Here is a 26,660-nt window from a genome sequence, read left to right as displayed (position 1 = left end):
GCCAGGGAGTTCATCCAGATCAAGACCTCTAGAATTACTGTCATCAATGAGGGCATCTTCTGTTGGGGGACTGGGTTGCCGTGGCACCTCCTTGCCGCTGACATTGGCTGGGGTACTTGTGGGGATGTAAGTGATTTGTTAGGGTAGTTGTCTGTCACATATTCTGGATTTCTTTCCTAATGATATTGGTGTTGTCTTCCTACCTTTGGTAGTGTATGGTGATGGAATGTGGGATTGGTAGTTCTATATGCTGTCCATGCATTACTGGTGGGTGTGCATGCAGAGCTGGGAGGGATGTGTTTGCAGTGGGTATGGCATGCAGGTGTAGATATTTAGGTGTGGTAATTGGGGTGGTGCACTGTGTGGGATGAAGTGGGGTGAAGAGAGTCAGGGTGAGGGTGTGACATGGCATGCACGTATGGGTGGTGAAAGGTTGGTAATGATGACTCACCAGTGTCCAGTCCTCTGACTACTTCAGTTAGACCCTCAGGATGCAGAATCACCAAGACTTGCTCCTCCCATGCTGCCAACTGTGAGGGAGGATTTGGGGGTCCACCGCCAGTCCTCCTGATTGAGAGCTGGTGCCTTGCTGCAATGGAACGCACCTTCCACAGTAGGTCGTTCCACCTCTTCCGAATGCCGTCCCTTGTGCGTGGGTATTGTTCCACAGCATCCACCCTGTTGATGATCCTCCGCCATCGATCCATCTTCCTGGCAATGGAGCTCTGCAGGTACTTGTGCTCCAAAAAGCTGTGGCTCTACTCTGACTATTTTCTCCTCATCAGTGAAACGGGGGTGCCTTTGTGGGGACATGAGTGTTGTGTGGTGTGTGTGCTGTGCAGCGGGGGTTGAGTGATGTGGTGCTGTATGTGGTGCATGATGGATGAATGGGTAGTTGTGGTGTGTGCAGTTATCTCTGGGATTGGCCTGGCAAGGTGTAGCGGTCTTTTTGTGTTTGCAAAGGATTGTGAGTGATGTGGGGGGGGGGAGTTTATAGTGCTGTTACTGTGTGTATTTGTGTCAGGTGTGGGTTTTTTGGGCTGGCCAATGTTGGCTTGTTTTGGTTTTGGGTGGCCATTTCGCCGTGGCGGTGTGCACCGCAATTGATTACCACCGTTGAATGTCCGCTGTGGTGATTCGTAGGTCATTATTTGGAGGGCGTTGTTTTTCTGGTGTAACATATGGGTGCTAGTTCCGACAGTTTTTCACGTTCGTTTGGTCTGGCGGATTTGTGGTTGTGGCTAGTTTCTGTCAGTTTTGTGTGTGTGTGTCATAATCTGGCGGGCGCATGTTCGCCTCCGTATGGTATGTTAGCGGCTGTCACCACAGCCATATTCGCAAAATACCACCAATGCCATAATGAGGGCCTAAGTCATAAGGTAAAGTCTTTCATTAAGATTAACCTAGTTGGTGTATCCAACCCATGCTCCATCATTGTCAGGCTCACATTGTGCCTAAGTCATTGTCCACCAAGAGCTTAGACTATCATTGGTGCTTTTTTGCCCTATTTCTAATTACAACTTCAAAAGTTATTATCTCTGGTTCCCCTTATTAGATTTTTGTCCTTTTGCTGCAATTTTCTTTCTTAAATGTTCTCTATTTTCTCTATTTCGGATTGGGATTTTTATTATTTGGCATTTTTATTTCATTATTGCTTTGGTACTACATAAATACTTTACACATTGCCGTAACTTAAACCTGTGTCTGCTCTGTACCATAGCTACCTGGGGGTTGAGCTTATGTGAATTTAGTGACTGGGATGGTTCACCCTGACACGAGATGTGATTTTTCTTTGAAGTGGGCTGTCACCCACCCCAAATAATATTCCAATTTCTTGCACTCTGAGTGTAGCCTAAAACTCTTGTTATTTCCCTCTATATGCTTCTAGCCATTAAGTTATGCTTCCATCTCCTTTCTTGGCCAGATGTCCTTGCGGACAGAATGTACATCTGATTCTAGTTCATCAAAAGGGCCTTGTAGGAAAATGCCACTGTTGGCATGGTTACCCCCTCACTTTTTGCTAAGTGTTGATGCCAGCTTTGATTGGAAGTGTCCTGGGACTTGCTAACCAGGCCCCAGCACCAGTGTTCTTTCCCAAAACTGTATGTTTGTTACCCAATTGGCAAAGCCCTGGCACACAGTTAGGTCCCTTGTAAAAGGTACCCCTGGTACCAAGGGCCCAGTGGCCAGGGAAGGTCTCTAAGGGCTGTAGCATGTATTATGGCACCCTAAGGGACCCCTCACTCAGTACATGCACATTGCCTTGCAGCTTGTGTGTGCTAGTGGGGAGAAAAGTAAAAGTTGACATAGCACTCCCCTCAGAGTGCCATGCCCACAAACCACTGCCTGTGCCATAGGTAAGCCACCCCTCTAGCAGGCCTTACAGCCCTAAGGCAGGGTGCACTATGCCACAGGTGAAGGCATAGCTGCATGAGCACTATGCCCCTACAGTGTCTAAGTCAATTCTTAGACATTGTAAGTGCAGGGTAGCCATACTGAGTATATGGTCTGGGAGTTTGTCATTACGAACTCCACAGCACCATAATGGCTACACTGAATACTGGTAAGTTTGCTATCAAACTTCTCAGCACAATAAACCTACACTGATGCCAGTGTGGGATTTATTGAAAAACTCACACAGAGGTCATCTTAGAGATGCCACCTGTATTTCAGCCAGCCTGATAGTGTAGGACTGACCGGTCTATGCCAGCCTGCCTCTTCCAGACGAGTTTCAGACCACTTGGGGTGAGTGCCTTTGTGCACTTTGTGGTCAGAAACAAAGCCTGTCCTGGGTGGAGGTGCTTCACACCTCCCCTTGCAGGAACTGTAACACCTGGCTGTGAGCCTCAAAGGCTCAAGCCTGGTGTTTCAGCGCCCCAGGGCACTCCAGCTTGTGGCGGCAAGTCCAGAGGGATAATGAGAAAAACAAGGATGAGTCGCCCCCTCAGCCAGGACCACCCTTAAAGTGTCCAGGGCTGAAGTGACCCCCTCCTTGAGAAATCTTCCATCTTGCTTTGGAGGAGTAGGACCAGTAGGGAAAGGGATGTCCCCCCCTCCCCATAGGGAGTGGTCACAGGGAGGGTGTAGCCACCCTCAGGGACAGTAGCAATTTAGTATTTCGGGGAGACCCTGAACCCAGCTCTTCAGATTCCTGACGACCTCAAGAAAAAAGGACTGCTGAGCTGAAAACCCCACAGAGAAGAGAAGGAGACACCAAGTGACACGGCCCCAGCCCTACCAGCCCATCTCCTGCTTCAGAAAACTGCAAAAGAAGAAGCAACATGTTCTGCAGGACCAGCGACCCCTGAAAAGCCTCCAGGGGACTGCCTATGCAAGTTCTAAGTATTACTATGCAAAGTACCTTTCCCTTTCATTTGATGTACTTACCTGCTAAATGAATCTTGTGGTTCTAGAAATAAATCAAGAAAGAATATTTTTCTATATAAAAACCTATTGGTCTGGAGTTAAGTCACTGAGGGGGTCATTCTGACCTTGGCGGACGGCAGAGGCCGTCTGCCAAGGTACCGCCGTCAGAACACCGCACCGCGGTCGAAAGACCGCGGCGCTGATTCTGACATTTGCCCTGTGCTGGCGGGCAGCCACCAAAAGACCGCCCTCCAGCACAGGGCAAATCAACCTTCCCACTAGGATGCCGGCTCAGAATTGAGCCGGCGGAGTGGGAAGGTGCGACGGGTGCAGTTGCACCCGTCGCGTATTTCAGTGTCTGCTGGGCAGACACTAAAATACTTTTTGGGGCCCTCTTACGGGGGCCCCTGCCGTGCCCATGCCATTGGCATGGGCACGGCAGGGGCCCCCAGGGGCCCCGCGGCACCCCCTACCGCCATCCTGTTCATGGCGGGAGAGCCGCCATGAACAGGATGGCGGTAGGGGGTGTCAGAATCCCAATGGCGGCGGAGCGCGCTCCGCCGCCATGGAGGATTCAGACGGGCAGCGGAAAGTCGGCGGTACACCGCCGACTTTCCGTTTCTGGCCGCGGCTGAACCGCCGCGGTCAGAATGCCCAGCGGTGCACCGCCAGCCTGTTGGCGGTGCTACCGCCGACCTCCGCCATGGCGGTAATTACCGCCATGGTCAGAATGACCCCCTGAGTGTGTGTTTTCACTTATTACTTGTGTGTGTACAACAAATGCTTAACACTACCCTCTGATAAGCCTAACTGCTCGACCACTCTACCACAAATAGAGCATTACTATTATCTATTATTGCCTCTGTCATGCCTATTGGGGAACCCCTCGACTCTCTGCACACTATGGGGGTCATTCTAACTTTGGCGGGCGGCTGAGGCCGCCCGCCAAAGTAACCCTGTCGAAAGACCGCATCGCGGTCAAAGGACCGCAGGGGTCATTTCGACTTTCCCGCTGGGCCGGCGGGCGACCGCCAAAAGGGCGCCCGCCGGCCCAGCGGGAAAGACCCTGCAACAATGAAGCCGGCTCCGAATGGAGCCGGCGGAGTTACAGGGGTGCGACGGGTGCAGTAGCACCCGTCACGATTTTCACTGTCTGCATCGCAGACAGTGAAAATCTTAATGGGGCCCTGTTAGGGGGCCCCTGCACTGCCCATGCCAGTGGCATGGGCAGTGCAGGGGCCCCCAGGGGCCCCACGACACCCGTTCCCGCCATCCTGGTTCTGGCGGTGTAAACCGTCAGAAACAGGCTGGCGGGAAGGGGGTCGGAATCCCCATGGCGGCGCTGCATGCAGCGCCGCCATGGAGGATTCCCTGGGCCAGGGGAAAACCGGCGGGAAACCGCTGGTTCCCCTTTTCTGACCGCGGCTTTACCGCCGCGGTCAGAATGGCCCTGGAAGCACCGCCAGCCTGTTGGCGGTGCTTCCGTTGCCCTCCACCCTGGCGGTCATAGACCACCAGGGTTGGAATGAGGGCCTATATCTCATTTTGATATAGTATGTACAGAGCCAGTTTCCTATGTCCCTCGTGTAGCACTATTGCCACATGCAATAAACATGTTTATTCTGCAGTCTTGCATGCTCAAATTGCATGCTATCTCAAAAGACATCCTCAATATTCCTAAAATCCAGATTGAAAAACTGCCCTTTGCTTAGAAACTTCGGATTGTCACCTCTCCTTTTTCTTTTAAAAGCCCCCCTTTCATTGTGTGCATGCTTTCTCTCTGAGCACAACATACTTTAAGGCACGCATGTTTGCCTTACTCTATTAATGTATTACTGCAAACTGCATACAGAGTATTTCAAAGATTATAAACTCTCCTTTGAAAGACATACCCCTACAGCCTTACAATACCCTGTAGCTCATCTTGTGTAATGCCACAATCCTTCTGCATGAACTCTCATCCATCCACCCCCACTAAGGTTCACATTTAACTCCTCTTAATGTAATGTACTACAAAGAAACCAAAGTAAATGTATTGAAGGGTTTGCCTGAGCACAGAGACTAATGTCAATAACCATCAATTCAAATTACACTGGACTACCACTGACCTAGTGTTCCTGACCAGCATGTTGTCAAGCATGAAGCGCTTCCAAGCCTCACCAGGAATAGTAAGAACTATACAAATGCAGTTACAATTACAGTTAAAACATCTATCTACCCAGAAATGCCCTTGAAATCCAAGCCACGAAATTGGACTTTTAAAAGATTTCCAAATTTCAACAGGGTGTGTGGATGGTAAACATGTTGCCATATGCCCACCATCGCACCTGGAATATATATTCTGAAACCGCAAAACACACATCCACTTAATATACAAGTGGTGGATAACCCACGCAACATCAGCACTGAGATTGTATACCATTACACCAGAAGCACTCATGATTCCTTCATGTTCAGGTGGCATCTCCAGACAGCTAGAAAATGGGGAGTTTGATGATGAATATCTATTAGGTAATGTAGTGTACCACAATGTGTAAAGAGTTGTATTGTGACATTAATGTAGTGACCAGACACTTGTGCATGTCTTCCACAGGTGACAGTGAGTATGCCTTATGACCCAGGATACTAACACATACCTTTCACCAGATAACCCAGTTGAGCAGCGCTATAATGTTGCAGATAAACATACCAGAGGGGTAATTGAGCAGAAGTTTTGGCTATTGAAAAACAGATTGTGGTGTTTACATAAGAGTGGAGGAGCACTGCAGTATGCACCAGCAACATCATGCAAAATAATAGCACCTTTTGCAGTGCTGCATAACATTGCCACCAGGAGAGGACTGCACATCACTTTGTCAGACTCTGAGTCTGAAGATGACGATATTGCACCTCTACCACAGCAGCAAGCACAAAAAAGTAGTCCAGTGTAGGGACGACGACGATGGGACCACATTACCAACAATTATTTTGGAAGGTAAAGTCTACTGTAAAAATGTATTTGAAAATGTTTTTTTTTAAACTACAAATGTAGATGTTTGAAATCAAATTCCCTTTAATGGCAGGTATGAATATTAGTTTCTTCATTAACAAAGATTTATCAAAGTATGCAATGCTGGTTAATGCACCAGACAACCAATTTCAAATATGAGAAACATGACAAATAACACATCAATGCTTTCTGTCCCTGTGGCCTGACGGTGTCCTATCATGATGTGTGGCAGCATGTGTCCGGCTGCTGCTGCTGCGACTTTGGGATATGGCATCGATAGTGGACACGCTACTGATGCTAGAGTGTTCCTAGCTCCCCTGACCATCACCAGCTGTGCCACCTGCAATTCAGCCAGTTTGTATTCCCGCAATGGCTGTTTTGACGTCACCTCTGAATCACCTGTTTCAACATGAACATTAACTGTCCTCCTACAAAGGGTAGTTGTGGCATGTGCCAATTTGCCAATTGAACAGCTTAGATTGTCCATTCTGTTGGCAGTGTGCCTCTCCTGGTGCTTTTGGTTCATGTCAGTGTCAGCTAGTTGGATACACAACTGCAGCTGTCATGCTGTCCATCTTGATGTCCATTTATTTTTGATTTTCTGCCACACATTGGCAAATCCAAACAACATTGTTGGTTGCATGGTGTGTAAATTCATGTTCATGATTTTTATTTGTTTTTGTTGCAGGAGTTGAACTTATAACATGGAATGCCTTTAAACACCTGGGTGTTGTCATGTGCTGTTGGATCTGACAGAATTGGTTGTGTGACAGATCTTGGCCTACGCCATGGTCTACATTGTCCCAAAAGATGCTGCTGGTGTGGTCTCACTACAGGAGCTAAGGCTAAGTCTGTGCAACCTCCTGTCCTGATGCAGGCTACGGTATACATAAAGCAATGCTGGTGTGCCTATGTGATGTTAAGGGTCTACAGTATGTGTAATTTTGTTTGTCCTTCTCATTCATATGATTAGTGTCATATCCCTCTCTCTCAGTCGCTTTTGTGTGCTGTGCAGTGTTGTCTGTGATGCAGAAGAAATGTGCAATTACTTGTTTGTGTTTGATTTGTAAAGGCAGAACATTTATTATTTGTTTCTGCACAATAAAATGTATCTAAAACCTACAGAATGTTTAATGTACTACATGTCCCAGTTTGCTTTGAAAGGACATTGGGCAAGATGCACTTACTTGGGTTTGGTCCTGCTGTTAAGGTGTCTATGTGCCTGAATCCGCCAACTGCTCAAGGGTGCCTTCCACTAGTGTTCCTATGGCTGTGGGACACTAGTGCCTTCCACTAGTGTTCCCACAGCCATAGGAACACTAGTGGAAGGCACTAGTGTCCCACAGCCATAGGAACACGAGTGCCTTCCACTAGTGTTCCTATGGCTGTGGGTGGCTGTACTCTGGAAGGTCCTCCTCCTGTGGCATGACTCTCTGCCAGACCTAAGGTTATACCACAATTTGTGGATTTCATCCACTGACAGCTGTGCCACTCCAACAGCATTTATTAAGGCCTGCATGTTCAGTCAGATTTTTTTTGGGGGGCCCCATCATAGAGAACTTGCCAAAAGCTGCTCATGGTTATTGAAGCATTCATCAGTAATGATTTCTAACTCCTCTTCTGAAAACTTTAATTTTCTTTTTCTCCCCTCAGACTCCTTCTTAGCGTACTGGCCATACTTTCAACAAGGTGTGTCTTCTCTGCCTGCAAACACACAGCTTGCAGCAAAAGTCTGCACCACATCCTCTCAGTAGACTCAAAAGATGGCAATGATGAGTGCCTCCTGGTTTGAGGGTTATTCCTCTGAACTAGGAACTACTTTTCTGTATTTGTGGGGACATGTGCAATTTGGGAATGCATTCACAAATTGGGAATCGTAATTTGCAATCCCATTTGTAAATTTGGTAATCGCTAATTGTGACCTTTAAATATGAGATCGCATGATTTGTAAATCACAATTCGGGATGCATAACCGTATGGACATTCCCTTCTGCGATTTCATAACTGCGAGTTACTACATTTTGCAATTAGGAAAACCGCAAAATGGAGTGTTCGTGCATCTGGCTTTTTGCACTGGCTGAGGCCCATGCTGTACCATAGTTGTGCTTGTTAGTTCACAAAGTGTTCAGCCTTGCTGTAAACGTCAAGAAGGTGAAGATTCAACAGGCATTGAAGGCACAGGGCTGAAGCTGGAGTTTTCACTCCTCTTTCCCCCACTTTTCAAGAACGTCTATGGTTTTTCATAAGACACAACAATGCTGTGAAATACTGAAATTAAAGGCATTAACTAATCATACACAATCTAGCAAATCAAGAAACTATCCAAATATCACACAAAATCACATTTAATGCAGAGTTCCTTAACCCACAGGGTGCTATGAACGTGGCCTTCATGTCCGTATTGCTCCCAATTGCTCCCAAGGGGGCTCAATAGACTTGGAGTTTATGTCCAAGCACCAAAGCAGTATCTGTTGTGTGCTGCTCCAGTGTCTCTATTTGTCGCACACACCTGGGGTGGAGTGCAAGACCCTCCCACTCATGGCTAGGAAGGTGTGACTACCATCCAATGACGCAATTGCATCATTGACGGGATCATGTCTTTGGCAATGCTGGCATCCAAGAAACCACTTTCTTGTTTTCCTGGGAGCGCAGAGAGGCTGAAAATAACCCTTTTCTCCACGCTCCCAAGGAACTGTGTCAAAACTGAGGTATCTTCGGAAATCGCAGAAACTCAGCTTTCCAGCAATACCTCCCTTTTCCCGCAGATGCCCAAGGAGTAGGATATGAGGAGGGAATGGCCATTTGTCCAAGGGCTTGTGTTCCCCCACCCCTTAACAAAATCATCCCTTCTACCTCCCAGGAGCAGATGAGGTAATTACGCACAATCTGCCCCACTTCCCCAGGGGGCAGAAGGCTTTCTAGATACCAGGGATAAGTGAAAAAATGTATTCATTAAAAAAATTAAGGGGTGAGGACATCCCACTATGTGGAGGGCTGTGCCCCCACCCAAAAAGTACACAGCCCTCCTGGGGAGAAGATTGGGGGGGGGGGGTTAACCCCAAATTGCAACCCAAGGGGTAGAAAGTCTACTAGACACCTGGGATATTAAATTTTTAAAAAGGGGTGGGGGTGACCCACAATGCTCAGGGCCATGCAGCCACCCAATCTAACCCCCAGGTGGGTGCAGAATGCCCATTTGACACCAGGGATAATTTGTCCAAACAAATGTGGTGGGGCAGTCTGCCATGCTTATAGCCATGTCCATGTCCAAAAAGGAGCAATGTAGTCTTTTCGTTCCCCGTAAGGGAGTATATAGGGTGATTTCCCTCAATCTCAGAGTTGGGGGATGCAGAAAGAGCCCACTAGACAGCGGGTTTTTACATTTGACCAAAAGAAAAGGTGCAAGCGTCCCACCCTGGCATTGTGCCATAACCCCACCTCAAAAAACCCAAGCCACTCTTTCTGCCCCACTGGGAGCAGAGAGTGAGGGCTTGCTCCCAGGTTATCCCTGGTTGGGGGCAAAAGCCCACTAGACACCAGGTATTCCAAAGTGGTGCCAAATGTGTGGGCTGCCTACCCTGGTATGGATCCAAGCCAACCACCCTAGAAGGAGCAATACAATCTTTCAGCTCGTCTGAGGGAAGATAGGAGGTGTGTCCGGATTAGGAAAGTTGCCCCTAGTCTGCCCTAAGGTGTTAGAAAGCCCACTAGACACCACAGATTTTATGTGGGCAAAGCAATGTTGGTGGCCCACCCTGGCAACGGGCCATACTTCCACCCCAACAGGGGCAAACCAGTCTTTCTGCCCCTCCTTGAAGGCAGAGAGAATGAGCTTGCCACCAGGGATTTCAAAATGACATCAAAACAAACAAAAGGATGGAGGTGGCCTACCCCAGCATTGAGCCATACCCTCGCCCCAGAAGGGTAAGTACAGTGTTTCTGTCCCCCTCAGGATAGATAGAAGGTTTGTTTGATTGAGGAGGTTGCCCCTAATCTGCCCCTTGGAGGGTAGAAATGGCACTTCACACCAGGAGTTTACATTAGGGCAAAGCAGCAGGCCACAGGCGCCCCACTCTGGCATTGAGTCTACCCCACACCCCACTAGGGACAACCTCTTGTTTTGCCTCCTTCCCAGGAGCAAATATGGGGTTTGCCCCAATTTGCACCATGAGGGGAGGGAGGTTAAGATCCACTGGAATATTTTCCCATCCATTGGCCCATCCTGACATCAGTCTCCCTCTCCAACCCTAAAGCCTCAAGAGTATTTCTGCTGCCCTGGGGACTAAATACCCATCCTTAAGACAAGGAAGAGGACAATTGGATTCTTTTGGGAGCTGTTTATACATATGGGCCAGCAGAATGAGTCTACCGGGCCTAGGCTTTTCTGACAACTAGACACTGAGGGGAATGCAAAGTGATGAGCCTTGTGTGGACCCCACAAAGTTTTCTTACCCACAATGTCCTGCAACCCTCAAACTGTGCCTAACGTCCCAATAAACATTTTACCATACTTGTGTATCTGGGCCTAGTGATACCATAAGTGTAAAAAAGCCTTCTGAGATCCACAGAAGTAACACCAACCTGGACTTACCCCAATATATCGTTTTCATTAATGTCCAGCGTTAGAAATGGGTCTCTAGTTTGCAGTCGGTTTGCACCCTCTCCAAGTAGGGACCCTCACTCTAGTCAGGATAAGGGAGATACCAAGCTCTGATAACCCCTACTCACCCCCTTACTAGCTTGACATAAGCAGTCAGGCTTATATCAGATGCAATGTGTAAAGCATTTGCACCTAACACACAGTAACACAGTGAAAACACTACAAAAGACACCACACCAGTTTTAGACAAATAGTCAATATTTATCAGTGTAAAACAAGACCAAAATTAGAAAAATCCAACATACCGTGCTAAAGATATGAATTTTGTAAGGTTTAACTTAAAATACAGTTCCTTGAAGTCGATAGCTCCACCTGGGGCTATCATGGTGTCGTGATCAACAAAACCAACAGTTCAGGCCGGCTGCGGCATTGCAGGCCAGCAACGGTGCCGGGAAGATCCACAAACAGTACCTTTGGATTTGCAGGGTGTTGTGATTCTCGCATGAGCTCTGGAGAGCAGCATCGCTGGTGTCACGGTGTTGGTTCCAGAGTCGTTGCGGGGGTCATCGGGCACTTGAAGTCACTCGCATTGAGGATTGAACTCCGGGCTGATGAAGTCAAGAGCACTTGCATGTATGGCGTCGGGGCTACGGTGCGAATCGGGAAGATGCAACGTGCAGTGCCCACAGGTCACGGTGCAGGCAGCGGCTCGGTGACAGCCATCCAGCGGTGTCGGTGAGATCAGGGCTAGGGTGTGAATCAGGGTGGAGTGACGTACAGTGTCACCAGGTCACAGTGCAGGCAGCGTCGTTGTTGCTGAAGCGATGTCGTTGGTAGGCCCGAGTCAGCGGTGCGGCACGGGATGGGTTCCTTGCGGCATTCACAGGTCGTGGTGCAGACAGGGATGTCTGTTGACCACACTGAAGTTGATGGTGCTGGTGTCGGTCACAGGGTCTGCAGTGCGGGACGGGACGGTGCTTCATATTCCTCACAAGCAGTGTGCACAGGCCACAGTGCAGGCAGCGGCGCTGGGGTCAGTAGGAGCGGCAGCGTTATGGATGCCCAGGCTGCGGTGTGAGCAAGGCGGGAAATTCAATCTGTCCATGTTGCATTTTGGGCCCTTTCCTATCCTGGGTATGAGGGCCACACTTACAAATAGGGTAATGCTTTTATCGGGACTTGAATGGCAACTCTGGGTCGTAGGAAATCTGTGGGTCCACACAGACTTCAGAGTTGTTTTTCACAAAGGAAGTTTAGTTGGGTACCAATTTTATGAGGAGATGGGTGGGAATGCTGGGTAGTAGGACGTGTTTTGGGCTCTAGTGACAGAAGAATGGGGGGCTACCCTTTTTATTTTTTGGGTGTCTTTTGTCCAGTTACCCCAGAATCGAGTGATGCAGCCTGAGCAGGAACATGATTCCTTTTCCCGCATGTCCCCTGGTGAGGGCCCTTCTCACCGCACCCTACCCCCTGGGGTGGATGTGTTGCTTTCGCAGGCTACCGCCCAAGCTCTAGCTCCTATTAAGGAGAGCGTGGCGCAGCTTGCGGAGCAAGTATCCAAAGGGCCAGGCATGTATGGGACGACGGGTGTTGAGTCGAGGACAGCACCCAGGAAATCACGCAAGCGCAACACGGGGCACCTTGAGGACACCAAGCTCTCCGCCGATGTCCCCAGTAAGAGTGCGCGCGTGCAGAAGTGCATACCCTTCCGGGAGGGCTCTCTACCCAGCATAATGGGTGAAAAGCTTCACCAACAATTAGACCTCGATGTGGGGTCACCTAAAGGCATCGCAGGTGACTTAGAAGGGGATTCCTCCTTGGTGGAGGACGAAGAATCTGGCCGCACTTGGCGCCCTTGGCACCCTGGGGCCTCTCTACCGGAGCCACAAGATATGGGGAACTCGGACTCGGGCATGTTCGAGCCTGAGGGTATATATCATCCTCGCTCTTCGGAGTGGCGGCCTGAACAGAAAGTGGCCGATTATGTGGCAAGCAAAATTCGGCAACCTTTCGATAAAGAGGTTCGGGCCCGCCTGAAAACTGAATGCCCACACCCTACTTTACCTGATAAGGTAGCTGCTACCCCAGACATAGACCCCAAAATGTGTACTTTCTTTGCTAAGTATGTCAAAGACCCTAAGAAGGGTATTGATCGGTCCTGGGGGGCGTGTCAGGACAAACTCCTGGACATCTTGGGACCCTTGACTCAGATCATTCAACTGGCGGAACGTGGCAAGCAGTGTAACACGCCTCTACCAACGGACGTCGTAGCGGGGTAGGCCCAGAGGGCAGTTTGTCTCCTGGGCAATGTCAATTGTGCCAATTTGGCCGAGAGACGCCGATCCCTGGCCATCAAAATAGATCCCAAATTGGGAGAATTGTCTTCCTCGGAGGCAGGGGCGGTTGCCCAGGGCCACTTATTTGGGGACCCTTTCGTCAAAGAGTTAGGAAAGTTTGTTGCTACCTTCTCGGGCCTTTACAGGGCACAGTCTTGGATAAAGAAGATTTTTGCGGGCAAGGTTTTTGCGGGGGCTGGACGCCAGTACCAGCAAGGCCAAGGAATTTTCTTCCCAATAGGGGCAAAGGGAAATCCAGACCGAACAGGATCTCCCGGGGGGCAGCCAATGCCCCAGGAGGAACTTCGGGTAAGGATTGTCCCTTCTTCCCCTCAAAAACTTGGAGGGAGGTTGCGTCTTTTCAAACACAATTGGGAGCTCATATCCTCCGATGCTGGGGTGTTGCAGACAGTGTCTGGCTTTCACATCGAGTTTTGGGGAACTCCGATTCAGGAGAAACCTCCCACTCCTTTAGTTTTGTCAGCAGTGGATTCCGCCCTTATAGATTCAGAGGTTCAGGAGCTCCTTCGCAAAGGAGCTATATGTGCCTCGGCTCTCCACTCCAGAGGTTTTGTGAGTAATCTTTTCCTGGTGGAGAAGAAGGACAAGGGGTTTCACCCGATGATCATCCTTCGTTCGTTCAACGACTGGGTGGTCTACAGACATTGAAAAATGGAGGGTATACATCTGCTCCAGGATATCCTCCTGCAGGGAGATTGGATGGTCCGCCTGGACCTCAAGGATGCGTATCTCACTGTGCCGTTTTTCCCACCTCATCGCAGGTTCCTACAGTTTCTGTGGAAGGGGCAGGTGTTCGAGTTCACCTCTCTCCTCTTCGGTCTGTCGTTGGCTCCTTGGTGCTTTACCAAACTTCTCAAACCGGTGGTGGAATTCCTCCATTCTCGGGGGATCCGCCTCATCATTTACATGGATGATATCCTCCTGATGGATCAATCCAGGTCGCAACTTATATCCAATGTAAACATGAATATTGCTCTCTTTCAGGACCTTGGGTTTGTGATCAACCAACAGAAATCGGAGCTGCTTCCTTCGCAGTTGATGATTTTTTTGAGGTTCCTCATAGACTCCCAGTTGGCATCTCTCAGTCTCCCGACTCCAAAGATCTCCAAGATCAAGAAGGAGTTAAGGAAGGTATTGAGGCGAGACAGGATCTCACTTCTGCAACTTGCCAGAGTCATGGATCTGCTCTCATCGTCGATCCAGGGCATTTTTCCAGGCCCTCTTCACTATAGGGCTCTCCAGCTCCTCAAAGCTCATCACCTTCGACGTGGTCTGACATACTCCGAACTGATTTCTCTCACCAAGGAAGTGAGAACGGAGTTGTGGTGGTGGCTAGACCACATGGAGGCATGGAATGGCAGGGCCATTTTCGGGGCCTCCCCAGACCTGGTCATAGAGTCGGATGCCAGCCGACACGGATGGGGAGCCCGTTGCGGGGACATCTCGTTCAGAGGACGGTGGACTCCTCAGGAGCTCAACATGCACATTAACTGTCTAGCGCTCCTAGTGGGCTCGTTTGTGATCAGATCCATGACTCAGGACAGAATCTCCTGCATGGTCCTTCTTCGGATGGACAATGTGTCAGCTATGCAATACATAAACTGCTTTGGGGGTACTCGGTCGAAGGCCTTGGCGGAGCTGGTGAAAGACTTTTGGCATTTTTGCCTCGAGCATCAGATCTCGGTCACGGCGGAGTATCTCCCAGGTTCCCAGAACACTTTGGCGGACTGGAATTCCAGGTTCCTGTTGGACTCCAGCGATTGGCAGCTGGATCCAGTGATTTTTCGGGCGATCATGGAACGGTGGGGTCCGTGTTTAGTAGTACCTCTGTACTTCAGCTGGTGCCCGGATCCGGGAGCAGCGGCGGTGGATGCGTTTCTGCAGAACTGGGGCCCACACCGGGGTATGCGTTTCCCCCCTTCCTTCTGATTTGAAGAGTATCAGCCCAGGTACGTCGTCAGGAAGCGACAGTGGATTTAATAACCCCTCTGTGGCGTTCCTAGGTGTAGTTTCCGTCTCTTCTGGAGCTCTTGTGCGACTTTCCAATCTGTCTTCTGGATTGTCCATCAATTCTTCAGGATCCGACAGGACACTTCCATCCTCTGGTCCTTCAGGGCCATCTAAAGCTGGTGGCATGGAAGATTTCAGGACTCGCTGGCAGGATTGTCGACTTTCGCAAGAGGCTAAGGACTTCATTGCACAAGCCTGGGCTCCAGGGACTGGTAAGCAGTACAGGTCCGCATGGGCTAGATGGGCTCGCTGGTGTATGGACAGGCATACTAATCCCATGGGGGCCCACATTACCAATATCCTGAGTTTTGGGGCGGAACTGGCTGGCGCAGGTTTGTCTTATTGCACGGTGAATTCCTTTAGGTCCGCCATTTCGGCGGGTCACCCCCATCTCGACAACCACCCAATGGGGGAACATCCTTGGGTATGTAAACTCCTTAAGGGTATCAGACTTTCTAGACCTCCGGAGCCTAGGTACTCGGAGTTTTGGGATGTCAACCTAGTTCTTCGTCTGTTATCCTTGCGGTAGGACAATCACTATCTTTCTAGTAAAGAATTATCAGCTAAACTGGCTATGTTACTGTGTCTTATTTCATGCAAAAGGGTGTTGGATGTCCGAGTCTTAGACGTTTCGGATAGAGTGTTTTCTCTGGAAGGAGTAACTTTCACAATTTCTCGAAGGACCAAGTGCAATACCAGGTCGGTATCGTACCCTGCGTTTCCTCTCGCCCCTAAACTTTGTGTAGTGCGGTGCTTAAAGGCTTACGAGGAAATGTCAGCTGAGCTTCGTCCTCTGTGGGAGCGTCAGCTGTTAATTTCTTTGAAGAAGCCTTTCAAGGCAGTTTCCTCCCCTTCCATTGCTAGGTGGATCAGATGGATCTTGGCGGAAGCTGGTATCAATATACAGGTGTTCGGGGCACACTCGGTTCGAGGCGCCATGGCCTCCAAGGCCATTCACGTAGGCGGTAGGTTGGAAGACATCTTGAATGCGGCAGATTGGTCCTCTGAGTCGGTTTTGAAAAAGTTCTACTTTAAGCCGATACACCAGGCAGCCTCTTTGGTGGTGAGTAAGCTTTGAACTTGCATAATCCTCTCCTCCGGTCCTGACATAGAATGCAAAATTTCCTAGCTATCGTGAAGGAAAGTTTCAATTCTATTAAGGACACGACAGCGAGGATTATCCCACCTGTAGAAGGCTGGCCTGGCTTATAGTGGGTACCTGATGGTACTTACACCTTGTGCCAGGTCCAGTTATCCCTTATTAGTAGATTAGAAGAGTTCTAGCTGCTTAGGCTGATAGGCGCAGCTATAGCAGAGCAGCTTAGGCTGAACTAGGAGACAGGGAAAGCTCCTACTATACCACTTATATCATATAGCACTATATCATAAGAAAACACAATACTCAGAGTTACTAAAAATAAAGGTACTTTATTTTAGTGACAACATGCCAAAAGTATCTCAGAGGATATACTCCCTTAGGAGGTAAGTAAAATACACAAAATATACATACAAACCAAAAGCAGGTAAGTAAAACACTTAGAAAAGTAGTGCAAATATTGTAGAACACAATGGAATGCAATAGGAGACAATAGGTCTAGGGGCAACACAAACCATATACTCCAAAAGTGGAATGCGAACCACAAATGGACCCCAGACCTAGTGTAGTGTGTAGAGGGTCACTGGGAGTGTAAGAAAACACTAGGGGTGTCCAGGATACCCCACCCCAAGACCCTGAAAAGTAGGAGTAAGGTTACCCTACTAACCCAGAAAGACAGTAAAGTCAAGATAGGGGATTCTGCAAAGACAACAACTGACTACAAAGCACTGAAGACGGATTCCTGGACCTGAAGACCTGCAAAGGAAGGGGACCAAGTCCAAGAGTCACGCAAGTGTCCGGGGGGGGGGGGGCGCAGGAGCCCACTAAACCCCAGATTAAGGTGCAAAAGGGCTGCCTCTGGGTGAAAGAAGCCAAAGATTCTGCAACAACGGAGGGTACCAGGAACTTCTCTTTTGGTCAGAAGATGTCCCTCGGCATGCTGGAGGATGCAGAGTTGTTTCCACGCAGAAAGATTGCAAACAAGCCTTGCTAGCTGCAAGAGTCGCGGTTGAAGATTTTGGGTGCTGCCAGGGCCCAGGAAGGATCAGGAGGTCGCCCCTTGGAGGAGGAGACAGAGGGGGCACACAGCAACATAGAAAGCCCATGCAGAAGCAGGCAGCACCCGCAGAAGCACTTGATTAGGCATTCAAGAAATCTGAGCATGGCGGTCGTCTCAGCACAACAAAAGAGGGTCCCACGAAGACGGTGGTCAACTGAGTGAGTTGAGCAATGCAGGATGGAGTGCTGGGGCCCTGGGCTGTGCTGTGCACGAAGGAATCCTTGCAAAAGTGCACAGAAGCCCTAGCAGCTGCGGATCACGCAGTAAACAGGATTACTGTCTGGCGTGGGGAGGCAAGGACTTATCCCGACCAAATTTGGACAGATGGACCACTGGACTGTCGGGGTCACTTGGATCCAGCTCCTGTGTTCAAGGGACCATGCTCGTCAAGATGAGAGGGGACCCAGAGGACCGGTGATGCAGAAGTTTGGTGCCTGCATTAGCAGGGGGAAGATTCCGTTGACCCACTGGCGATTTCTTCTTGGCTTCCAGTGCAGGGTGAAGGCAGACAGCCCTCAGACCATGCACGACCAGGAAACAGTCGAGAAAGCTGGCAGGATTAGGCGCTACAATCTTGCTGGTAGTCGTCTTGCTACTTTGTTGCGGTTTTGCAGGCGTCCTGGAGCAGTCAGCGGTCGATCCTTGGCAGAAGTTGAAGAAAGAAGTGCAGAGGAACCCTGGAGAGCTCTTGCATTCGTTATCTGATGAGAAACCCACAGAAGAGACCCTAAATAGCCCTCAGAGGAGGATTGGCTACCTAACCAGGTAAGAGCCAATCAGGCGGGGTCTCTGATGTCACCTGCTGGCACTGGCCACTCAAAGGTCTCCATTGTGCCCTCACACCTCTGCATTCAAGATGGCAGAGGTCTGGGACACACTGGAGGAGCTCTGGGCACCACCCCTGGGGTGGTGATGGACAGGGGAGTGGTCACTCCCCTTTCCTTTGTCCAGTTTCGTGCCAGAGCAGGGGCTGGGGGATCCCTGAACCGGTGTAGACTGGTTTAAGCAAGGAGGGCACCATCTGTGCCCTTCAAAGCATTTCCAGAGGCCAGTAGAGGCTACTCCTCTCAGGCCCTTAACACCTATTTCCAAAGGGAGAGGGTGTAACACCCTCTCTCAGAGGAAATCCATTATTCTGCCTTCCTGGAACTGGGCTGCTCAGGCCCCAGGGGGGCAGAAGCCTGTCTGAGGATTGGCAGCGGCGGTAGCTGCAGAGAAAACCCCAGAGAGCTAGTTTGGCAGTACCCGGGGTCCATGCTGGAGCCCCTGGGATGCATGGGATTGGCACCCCAATACCAGATTTGGCTTGGGGGGACAATTCCACGATCTTAGACATGTTACAATGCCATGTTTGGAGTTACCATTGTGAAGCTACACATAGGTACTGACCTATATGTAGTTCACGCGTGCAATGGTGTCCCCGCACTCACAAAGTCCGGGGAAATTGCCCTGAACAATGTGGGGGCACCTCGGCTAGTGCCAGGGTGCCCTCACACTTAGTAACTTTGCATCTAACCTTCACTAAATGAGGGTTAGACATATAGGTGACTTATAAGTTACTTAAGTGCAGTGTAAAATGGCTGTGAAATAACATAGACGTTATTTCACCCAGGCTGCAGTGGCAGTCCTGTGTAAGAATTGTCTGAGCTCCCTATGGGTGGCAAAAGAAATGCTGCAGCCCATAGGGATCTCCTGGAACCCCAATACCCTGGGTACCTAAGTACCATATACTAGGGAATTATAAGGGTGTTCCAGTGTGCCAATCAGAATTGGTCAAATTAGTCACTAGCCTGCTGGGACAATTTTAAAAGCAGAGAGAGCAAAAATACTGAGGTTCTGGTTAGCAGAGCCTCAGTGATACAGTTAGGCACCACACAGGGAACACATACAGGGCACAACTTATGAGCACTGGGGTCCTGGCTAGCAGGATCCCAGTGACACAGGCAAAAACAAACATACATACATGTAAAAAATGGGGGTAACATGCCAGGCAAGATGGTACTTTCCTACACCACCCACCACATGTTACATGTTCTTCCCACCCGGAGGTCCTTTGGAGCTCGTACGGAGGTGGTATTCATTTGTTTATACTGACATGTGTATGCATGTGTTTCAAGACTGGTTATTGCTGTAAGTGATCATATCTGGAATACTCTACAATTGTCGTTTTTCCTGCCATTTTATGGTATAACACACTAGAAAATCTTTAATTCTACAGGTTTCTTTAAGTATTGTTTAATGACTCATCATGGGTATGACCAGATTAATATTTCATGTTTCTCTGTAGGATCTGAGGCAGCGGCCACTTGAGGAATCAAGGTTCTCTTCTGAAGTGAAGACGAGGAAGAGTGGCATGGTCGAGGGCATTTATACAGTTGACAGGATCGGAGTCTTATTGGAAAATGGTTGCTATGGAAGCAGACTCATGGGATTTGTAGTTAGTATGTGTTTTTGTTTGAACTTTGAACTTGCTATTTAATAAAGAGTGAAGAAAGAACTGCATAATCCTCGCCTCCGTGTTCTTAATAGAACTGAAACTTTCCTTCACGATAGCTAGGAAATTTCGCATTCACCTGAAGAATTGCTCAGCTGAGCACTCTGCCTGCAGTGGGCGCTGCAACAAGAAAACAAAACAAGTCAATTGTCTTATTGACACACTGTAAACTGGTCAGGTAGAAATCGTGAGCGTGGCACTGTTTTTTTTAAATATAGTAAGAAACAAAAAGTCAGACTTTCAGTTCCAATCAAGCTCTGACTGCTTCATTCTCCCTGATCACCTGTGGTGCTTAACCAATAACTACACCTCCTGGATAACGAGGAGGACAGGGCAGCCACACATGGGTGAATCTAGCGGGCCTTACCTTGTCTTATTTAATTTCAGACAAGGCACTCTGTCACCATCATGCACGCAGCATATAGGCCCAGAGCAGCAGCAGTTGCTTTGCGTTTTTCTGTGCAGTTGCCTGCCTCAAAGCGACCCTGAGTTCTCTGCCTCTTCGCTGTGCTGGTAGGAGGTTTCTTCCCCTCTGACTCCTGTCTCCAGTACATCAGAGTGGCACTATATGAGCAGCTGAGCAGCTGCCTGCTGGGAGTGTGGCTCCACATACTGCCACCAGCTCAAGGCAGCCCGATGCAGCAGGCGTTTTTCCACCCACTGACAGTGACTCTGAGTTAGTAAGTCAAAGACCTGCTGGAGAGAGATCAGTTTTGTCTAGTGGCAGTTTTGAGTTGTCTCATGATAAGTAGCACAGAGGGTTAATATGACTGCTGCAACTAACGTGTACCACAACACCATAGAACTGTATTTTATGTAGATAGCTCAGTGAGTTGCTGCTTTTGCAACAGAGATCCTTTTGTTACTTGTACCTGAGCTAGGAGGAGTGGTGCTGTGCTGAGTCATAACGTAGGGGTGTAAAAGCTCCTGCTGGAGAGTTATTTGTGTGTCCAGCAGTTTTCAGGCAGCAATAAAAACATCAAAGTTAACTGATTAATGTCCCTGCAGGAGAGGGCTCTCTTAGTCCATGGACTAGGAGTTAGCATTGTTGCCAGGATACGCAATCTCTTGTTGGAATATTTCTACTAGGGTCAGTTTGAAAGTACTTATATTTCCTGCACTTAATCGCTTGGCTGCTAGGAAATAAGAAACGAGCACTGGCAAAACCAATTGGTCTCGTCTACGCAAGAGCTATTTGCTTTGCCAATGTGTCATAAGTGCCAAGGTTTCAGATTGCTTATGTGTGACATTTTCATGGTTTCAGTGTACTTATGTGTGACATCTTATGACCAAATTTGTGACACTTCCAGTGACACTTTCTTGCAAGCAATATAGCCATTAAGTCCATGGAAAGGTTATGTCTCAGAAATTGCACCCATTTGAGCAAGGAGAGACTCTACAAAGATCTTGAAGCAGGTGAAAGCACCTATTCTTTGTAGCAGTCATTTTAACCCTCTGTACTACTTTCATAATGGTGTTTGCAGGCCTGACAAAGTAATGAAGAATAGCCATATTAGACTTTTAAACCGAAATGCAGCGAGGCTTTGCTACTTTAGAATGGACTACTAGTATTGGGAAACTCCGGACTTTCATAGAAAAGCGATCAGATAAAATCAATAATTCACTTAAGTACTTGAGAATTCAATTTGTATCACTGTACTTTGCACCAAACTGCGGCAAAATATATTTCTAAAATGTCGAGGTAGATTACGAAGAGTATGCGTGTAAATAGTGGTTTTAAAGTGAAATGAAATGAAACCAAGATGGCGGCTACATTTGCGACCTACAGCCTTCTGCCTTCAGCCATCTAGTCCTTTCTTTGTTTCCATTTCCCTCGTGCAGACCTTTAGTTGAGCAGTATCTCTTCTGATGTTGGCGGACTAGTCCGAGGCTTGAAAAAGACAGCCTTCTTTTATTTCAATGTCGGTACAGCACAAGTAGTTCTTATCTAAGTCAGGGGAGATGGCGGGCACGAGTTTGGTGGCTGGTGATGTAGTTGTGGATGCACTGCCCTATTTTGACCAGGGATATGATGCCCCAGGGGTCCGAGAGGCGGTGAGTTGAGCTATTCGTTTTATGTTAATGCATATCCTTAACTGGATTGTGAAGGCTGAAGATCAGGCCACTGAAGAGAGTAACCGGCGCTGCATCATGAGTCAATGTCCATACAAATAGGGAAATACCAGAATCTAATGTTTTTCATGGGTGTTCACTTCTGCGTGAAAACAGACAATATGACAGCTCGGTTACAGCACGGTTAGAAGTAAAGTGTACCTGCCAAACGTGAATATTTAGTCAATTTCGTTTTGTATTTTTTAATACATGGGTAGTGTTGCGTTTGCACGTTAAAATGCAGGACCGCAAATATCGGAATGCAAAAAAAAAGATGGCGAGAATAAGCTGCTAATGTCCGACCTAGTATAGCTTAAGATCTGTTATGAGTGAATTAAAGCAGTTTGAACGCTAGTACATTGTAATCTACTTTATAGATTGCTGTTGCCTGGTTAATTATGGCAGAGCACAATCCCTAAAAAAAAAAAAAAAACAAGCATTGCAATGGGTCTCGAGTTTGCTAGTGTTAGAACTGTTAACGCTGTGAATTACTAAGTGGACTTTTCTTTCCCCATAAATTGAAAATTAAAAGTAAAACAGTTGACATAAGCGAGCCGATTCAAAGTGCCACTGCCGCCAGGAGCGCGAAGGAGAGACACAAAAGAAAAAAGTTTGCTTGCGGTCAAATTAATCGCAATTATCACAGTAACAGGATTGATGTCCAAGGCGGTAACCAAACTGCCCCAACGAGGGACAAACGTAAAGCATTTACCAATGATAAGGGATTTTTGTAGGGCAAGGCCACTAATAAGTGATTGTGAGGGGTGTGTGTGGTTAAAAGCCCACAGATGTATTACAGCAGGTCAGCACGCTTGTGAGCTCGACCTAAAAAGAAGTGGCAGGACTTGCCAAGTTGGGTAGTATGTAAATGACATTGCGAGTGACATCACAGCGCAGATCGTGGACTTTGCCTTTGGGGTCAGATTATGCCCCAACGCAGACCTATCGCAGCACAGGCAAAGGAGAGGCACGCCAACACTTTGCGCTTTCTTCCCACAGCGTGGGACGTGCCCAAGCGAAGAGCGGACCCGCAGGTGCCCAGTGGAGGCTGTGCAATCCCGTTTACATTCACAGACTCATAACGAAAAATGTGCAAGTGAAAATCTTTACATCCTATTGGCCTAGCTGCCTAAGAGGGATCTCAGAAATTGCAGTCTATCATCTTGTTATTACTTCTGCAGTAGGGAGCCTAAATGGTGAGGTTCAGACTGTGGTACAAAAACTGGTACTGGTGGTGGATCACCTCAATTGTACCACTGCTCCCCAATCAAAGGAGAAAAAGAGCAGGGAAGACTCAGGCTCGGTTTGTGGAAATACACAGAGGGTCCTCCCTCTAAGGAAGGATGACCAAGTCGGGTCACAGTAGCAGAGAGCCATCATGACCTAGGTACTTCTGCCTTTAAACTGTTCTTGCCTGCCAAGAAAGAGGTAAAAGCAGAAGAGAGGAACTAGAAAGAAGACTAGCATTGGGAGGGTTAGCCCTAACAAAGATAATACTGCCCCCTTGGCTTTTGTGGCCACCTTAACTCAAGATGTGAATGGGGAATCTAACTTGAACATCGAGTAATTTAAAGACGCTTTTTGAAACTCTGATGGAACAATTTCTATGAACAAGCTTAAAACTGTTATGGAAGGATTTTATGAGAACATGTTCGCTATAGAATCTCTTATTAAGAATCTAGGCATGGCCATGGCAGAGAAAACAATATCTTTCACCCACCTCATGGTACGCATGCTTCTGAATGATTCCCTATTTAGTCCTTCTAGTACTGCCAATAGATCGGTGCAAATCGGGTAGAGGCAAGCATACTTGAATTGGAGCTTTAAGTAGGAGGTGTGCAATCTCTGAGATCGCCAAAATCCCTTCTCTCCGGGCCCCTGCTAAGCAACAGGACCAACCTATTTCAAGATCTGGAGAAGCGATGGGGTTCGGCAGCTCTCCATTCGCTACTTCTGACATATCCGTGATAAACAGACATTAGTTATGGCTTCCACCAAAATCCACACCTCTGCTAGCTATTTTAGCCAGAGTTACGCCAGTAAGAGAAGGAATGAAAGAAATGACTCTTCAACTAACACACAAAGTTAGGCATTGGTGTGATAAACTGATTGGCGGAGGGAATTACCTAACAGCCCATATCAATATGTTCAGAAGAACCGAGTGGGTGAGTAACAAGGAGAAATTCTGGGAAGGGTATTGTATTATTATTAATTTTGACCAGCTGGCTATCACAGGGTATCTAGTACAGCATGCATTCCAGATTCATTCCCCCTCAACAGGGATCAAGGTGTTTCCATTAGGCTTTTTCCACCCTCTAAATGTCACTTTAAATGACAGAAATTCTAAGAAATTGATAGGGAATCAGCAAGATAATTTGGATATGGATGTGCTCCTACAGCTGACAGATTTGTTTTCTTCATTTAACTGGATTGTAACAACCGACTGATCAGCCTGGATAGAAATTCTCCCCCGCCCCCCACAAGGAGGGGTTGATGGCTAAATTACTAATCCGAGTCAAACCCCTGTAATTGAATAATATTCTTTTAATTAGTTACTGAGTTGGAACGTTGCTGGTTGCGACAACAAGAGATTGAATGATAGTTGGTCCAACTTTATTAAAGGTCATCATTTAGTTAGGTTACCAGAAGAATGTGATACCAATAGGACTTTCTACATGGATGAGTATACTTACTTCTTTTTCCAACCATACCTGCTCTAGCGGGTAGAGCCAGGAGCAGTTTACTCACCATGGTTTCTTTAACTATGACTTTTAAAATGTCCCGAGTTGACTCCGGCTCTCAGTTTTTGCTTGTGGTTAAGTTACATTTTAAACCCCCCCGCATGTTAGTGCTTCATTTGTACAACTGATTTTCACAGAATGAGCCCTTTGAACTCCTAATGTCCCTAAATACTTTTTTAGATGCCTATGCTGAAAAGCAAAATTCTCCATACAAAGTGGTCTTACTATGAGATTTTAATATTCACCCTTGTCATTTTTTGTGTCAAGTCAGCGACGAGAGCTCTGTGGATGATCCTCGCCATTTTGAATACACAGGTCAAGGAGATTTGCTTAGTATAATTTTGGCCAACCATAACCTGGTATTTTTAGATCAGAACAACAAATATCCAGGATCTGCAAAATGTACATTCATTGGAAGAGGTTTTCATTTTATTATTTATTATCTATTTATCTCTGCCTATTTAGTACAGTTTGTTATGCAATTTGGAGTTCATTTGAACCAGTTCAGTTATTATAATCCATGACTCCTTTTTATATAGTGACGATTAGAGGAGGAAGCAGTGGCTAAAGAAGGGCGCATGTCTCTAGACATTGTCTATCGATCAGAGGTGTATATTGAGGTGAAATAAGGTGTCTCCTATGTTCTTCCTAATTAACTTATATACTGAATGTGGTCAGGACATTAGTATTTTTAAGAGGCTTCTACTCAACCTGAAGCATTATTGACAGCTTTAAATAGGATCTGTATGCACATCTTGAAGAATCTATCCCGAGGTGACGCGAAAATCAAGGTGTTAAATAATAAATGGCTTGACCACAACTGCTCGGTAGCTCATCAAAGATTGCTAACAGCCCTAGAACAAAAAGCTCCAACAAGTAATACAGAAGTCACTTTATGTAGGAAGAGATATTAGCTGACTGGAAAAATGCAATCAGAAGTGAAGCCTGGAATCGGTTCCTCCAGGTTACCATCTTAAATGTAGAGATAGATTTTGGGAAATAGTCTATCATTTTTACTTCACAGGAGATGGCATTGGAGCAGTGGAGTGCCACATATCCCCTGATTGCTGGGTGCAGCATTCTCAAGGGGTATATGGTTCAGATACTGGTGAAACTATAGCTTTCAATAGTGAAGGTCCTTATGAAAAATGTATTATGGAACTTTTTGAGGAGTAGACAAATGAGGCAGTTATCTATATGTCCAAAAACAAAGTGCCAGGCCCTGATGGAGTCCCTGCTGATTTGTACAAAATGAACTCCAGGAGCTGGGCAAAAAACTAACCAGTGTTTTAAATGCCACATTTAAAGTGGGTATTCCTCCATCATGGTCAAGGTCAATAGTTAACACCTGTGTTTAAAAAAGGGCAGAGAAACGATCCCTGATGTTACAGGCCCATATCACTTATAGGCTCAGTGGTTAAAGTCATGGGATGTGTCATTCTTACCAGGCTAACCACATGGCTGAGCGAAAATAATGTATTGTCTAACCTGGAGTATGGCTTTAGGTCCGGCAGGAGTACCCTAGATCAGTGCTTGAACCTCCAGATGATTATAGGGAAATAAACGTTTTCAAAAGGGAGGCTCACTACTCCTAGACTTAATGGATCTCACGTCTTCATTTGACAGAGTCAATAGGAATAAACTGTGGAAAAAAAACTCCTTAACATGGGTATTGATAAAAATATATTGAACTTCTTGCATGAGCTACACAAGGGTTTGTCTACTGTAATGAGATACAGACTGGGAGCCCTACCTCATCAGAGGGTAAGAGATTGGTACATTTTATCCCCACTACTGTTTACATTAAACGTAAATAGCCTGGGCACAACACTATC

General features: G+C 47.5%; 1 protein-coding gene across 1 annotated transcript in view; it reads left to right on the top strand.

Moving 5' to 3' along the window:
• The first annotated feature begins 21,829 nt into the window (after positions 1 to 21,829).
• BCAS2 (BCAS2 pre-mRNA processing factor) overlaps positions 21,830 to 26,660 on the top strand; it is a 78,190-nt gene continuing 73,359 nt past the window's right edge. The window contains exon 1 of the mRNA XM_069238732.1: positions 21,830 to 22,027. Coding sequence (XP_069094833.1) covers positions 21,935 to 22,027 — 93 coding nt within the window. The 5' untranslated portion in view covers positions 21,830 to 21,934. The remainder of the gene's footprint in view (positions 22,028 to 26,660) is intronic.

The sequence above is a fragment of the Pleurodeles waltl genome, chromosome 6, assembly GCF_031143425.1.
Source record: "Pleurodeles waltl isolate 20211129_DDA chromosome 6, aPleWal1.hap1.20221129, whole genome shotgun sequence".
NCBI classification, from domain to species: domain Eukaryota; kingdom Metazoa; phylum Chordata; class Amphibia; order Caudata; family Salamandridae; genus Pleurodeles; species Pleurodeles waltl.
The sequence above is the reverse complement of the archived record's forward strand: the minus strand, read 5'-3'. Positions and strand labels throughout refer to the sequence as shown.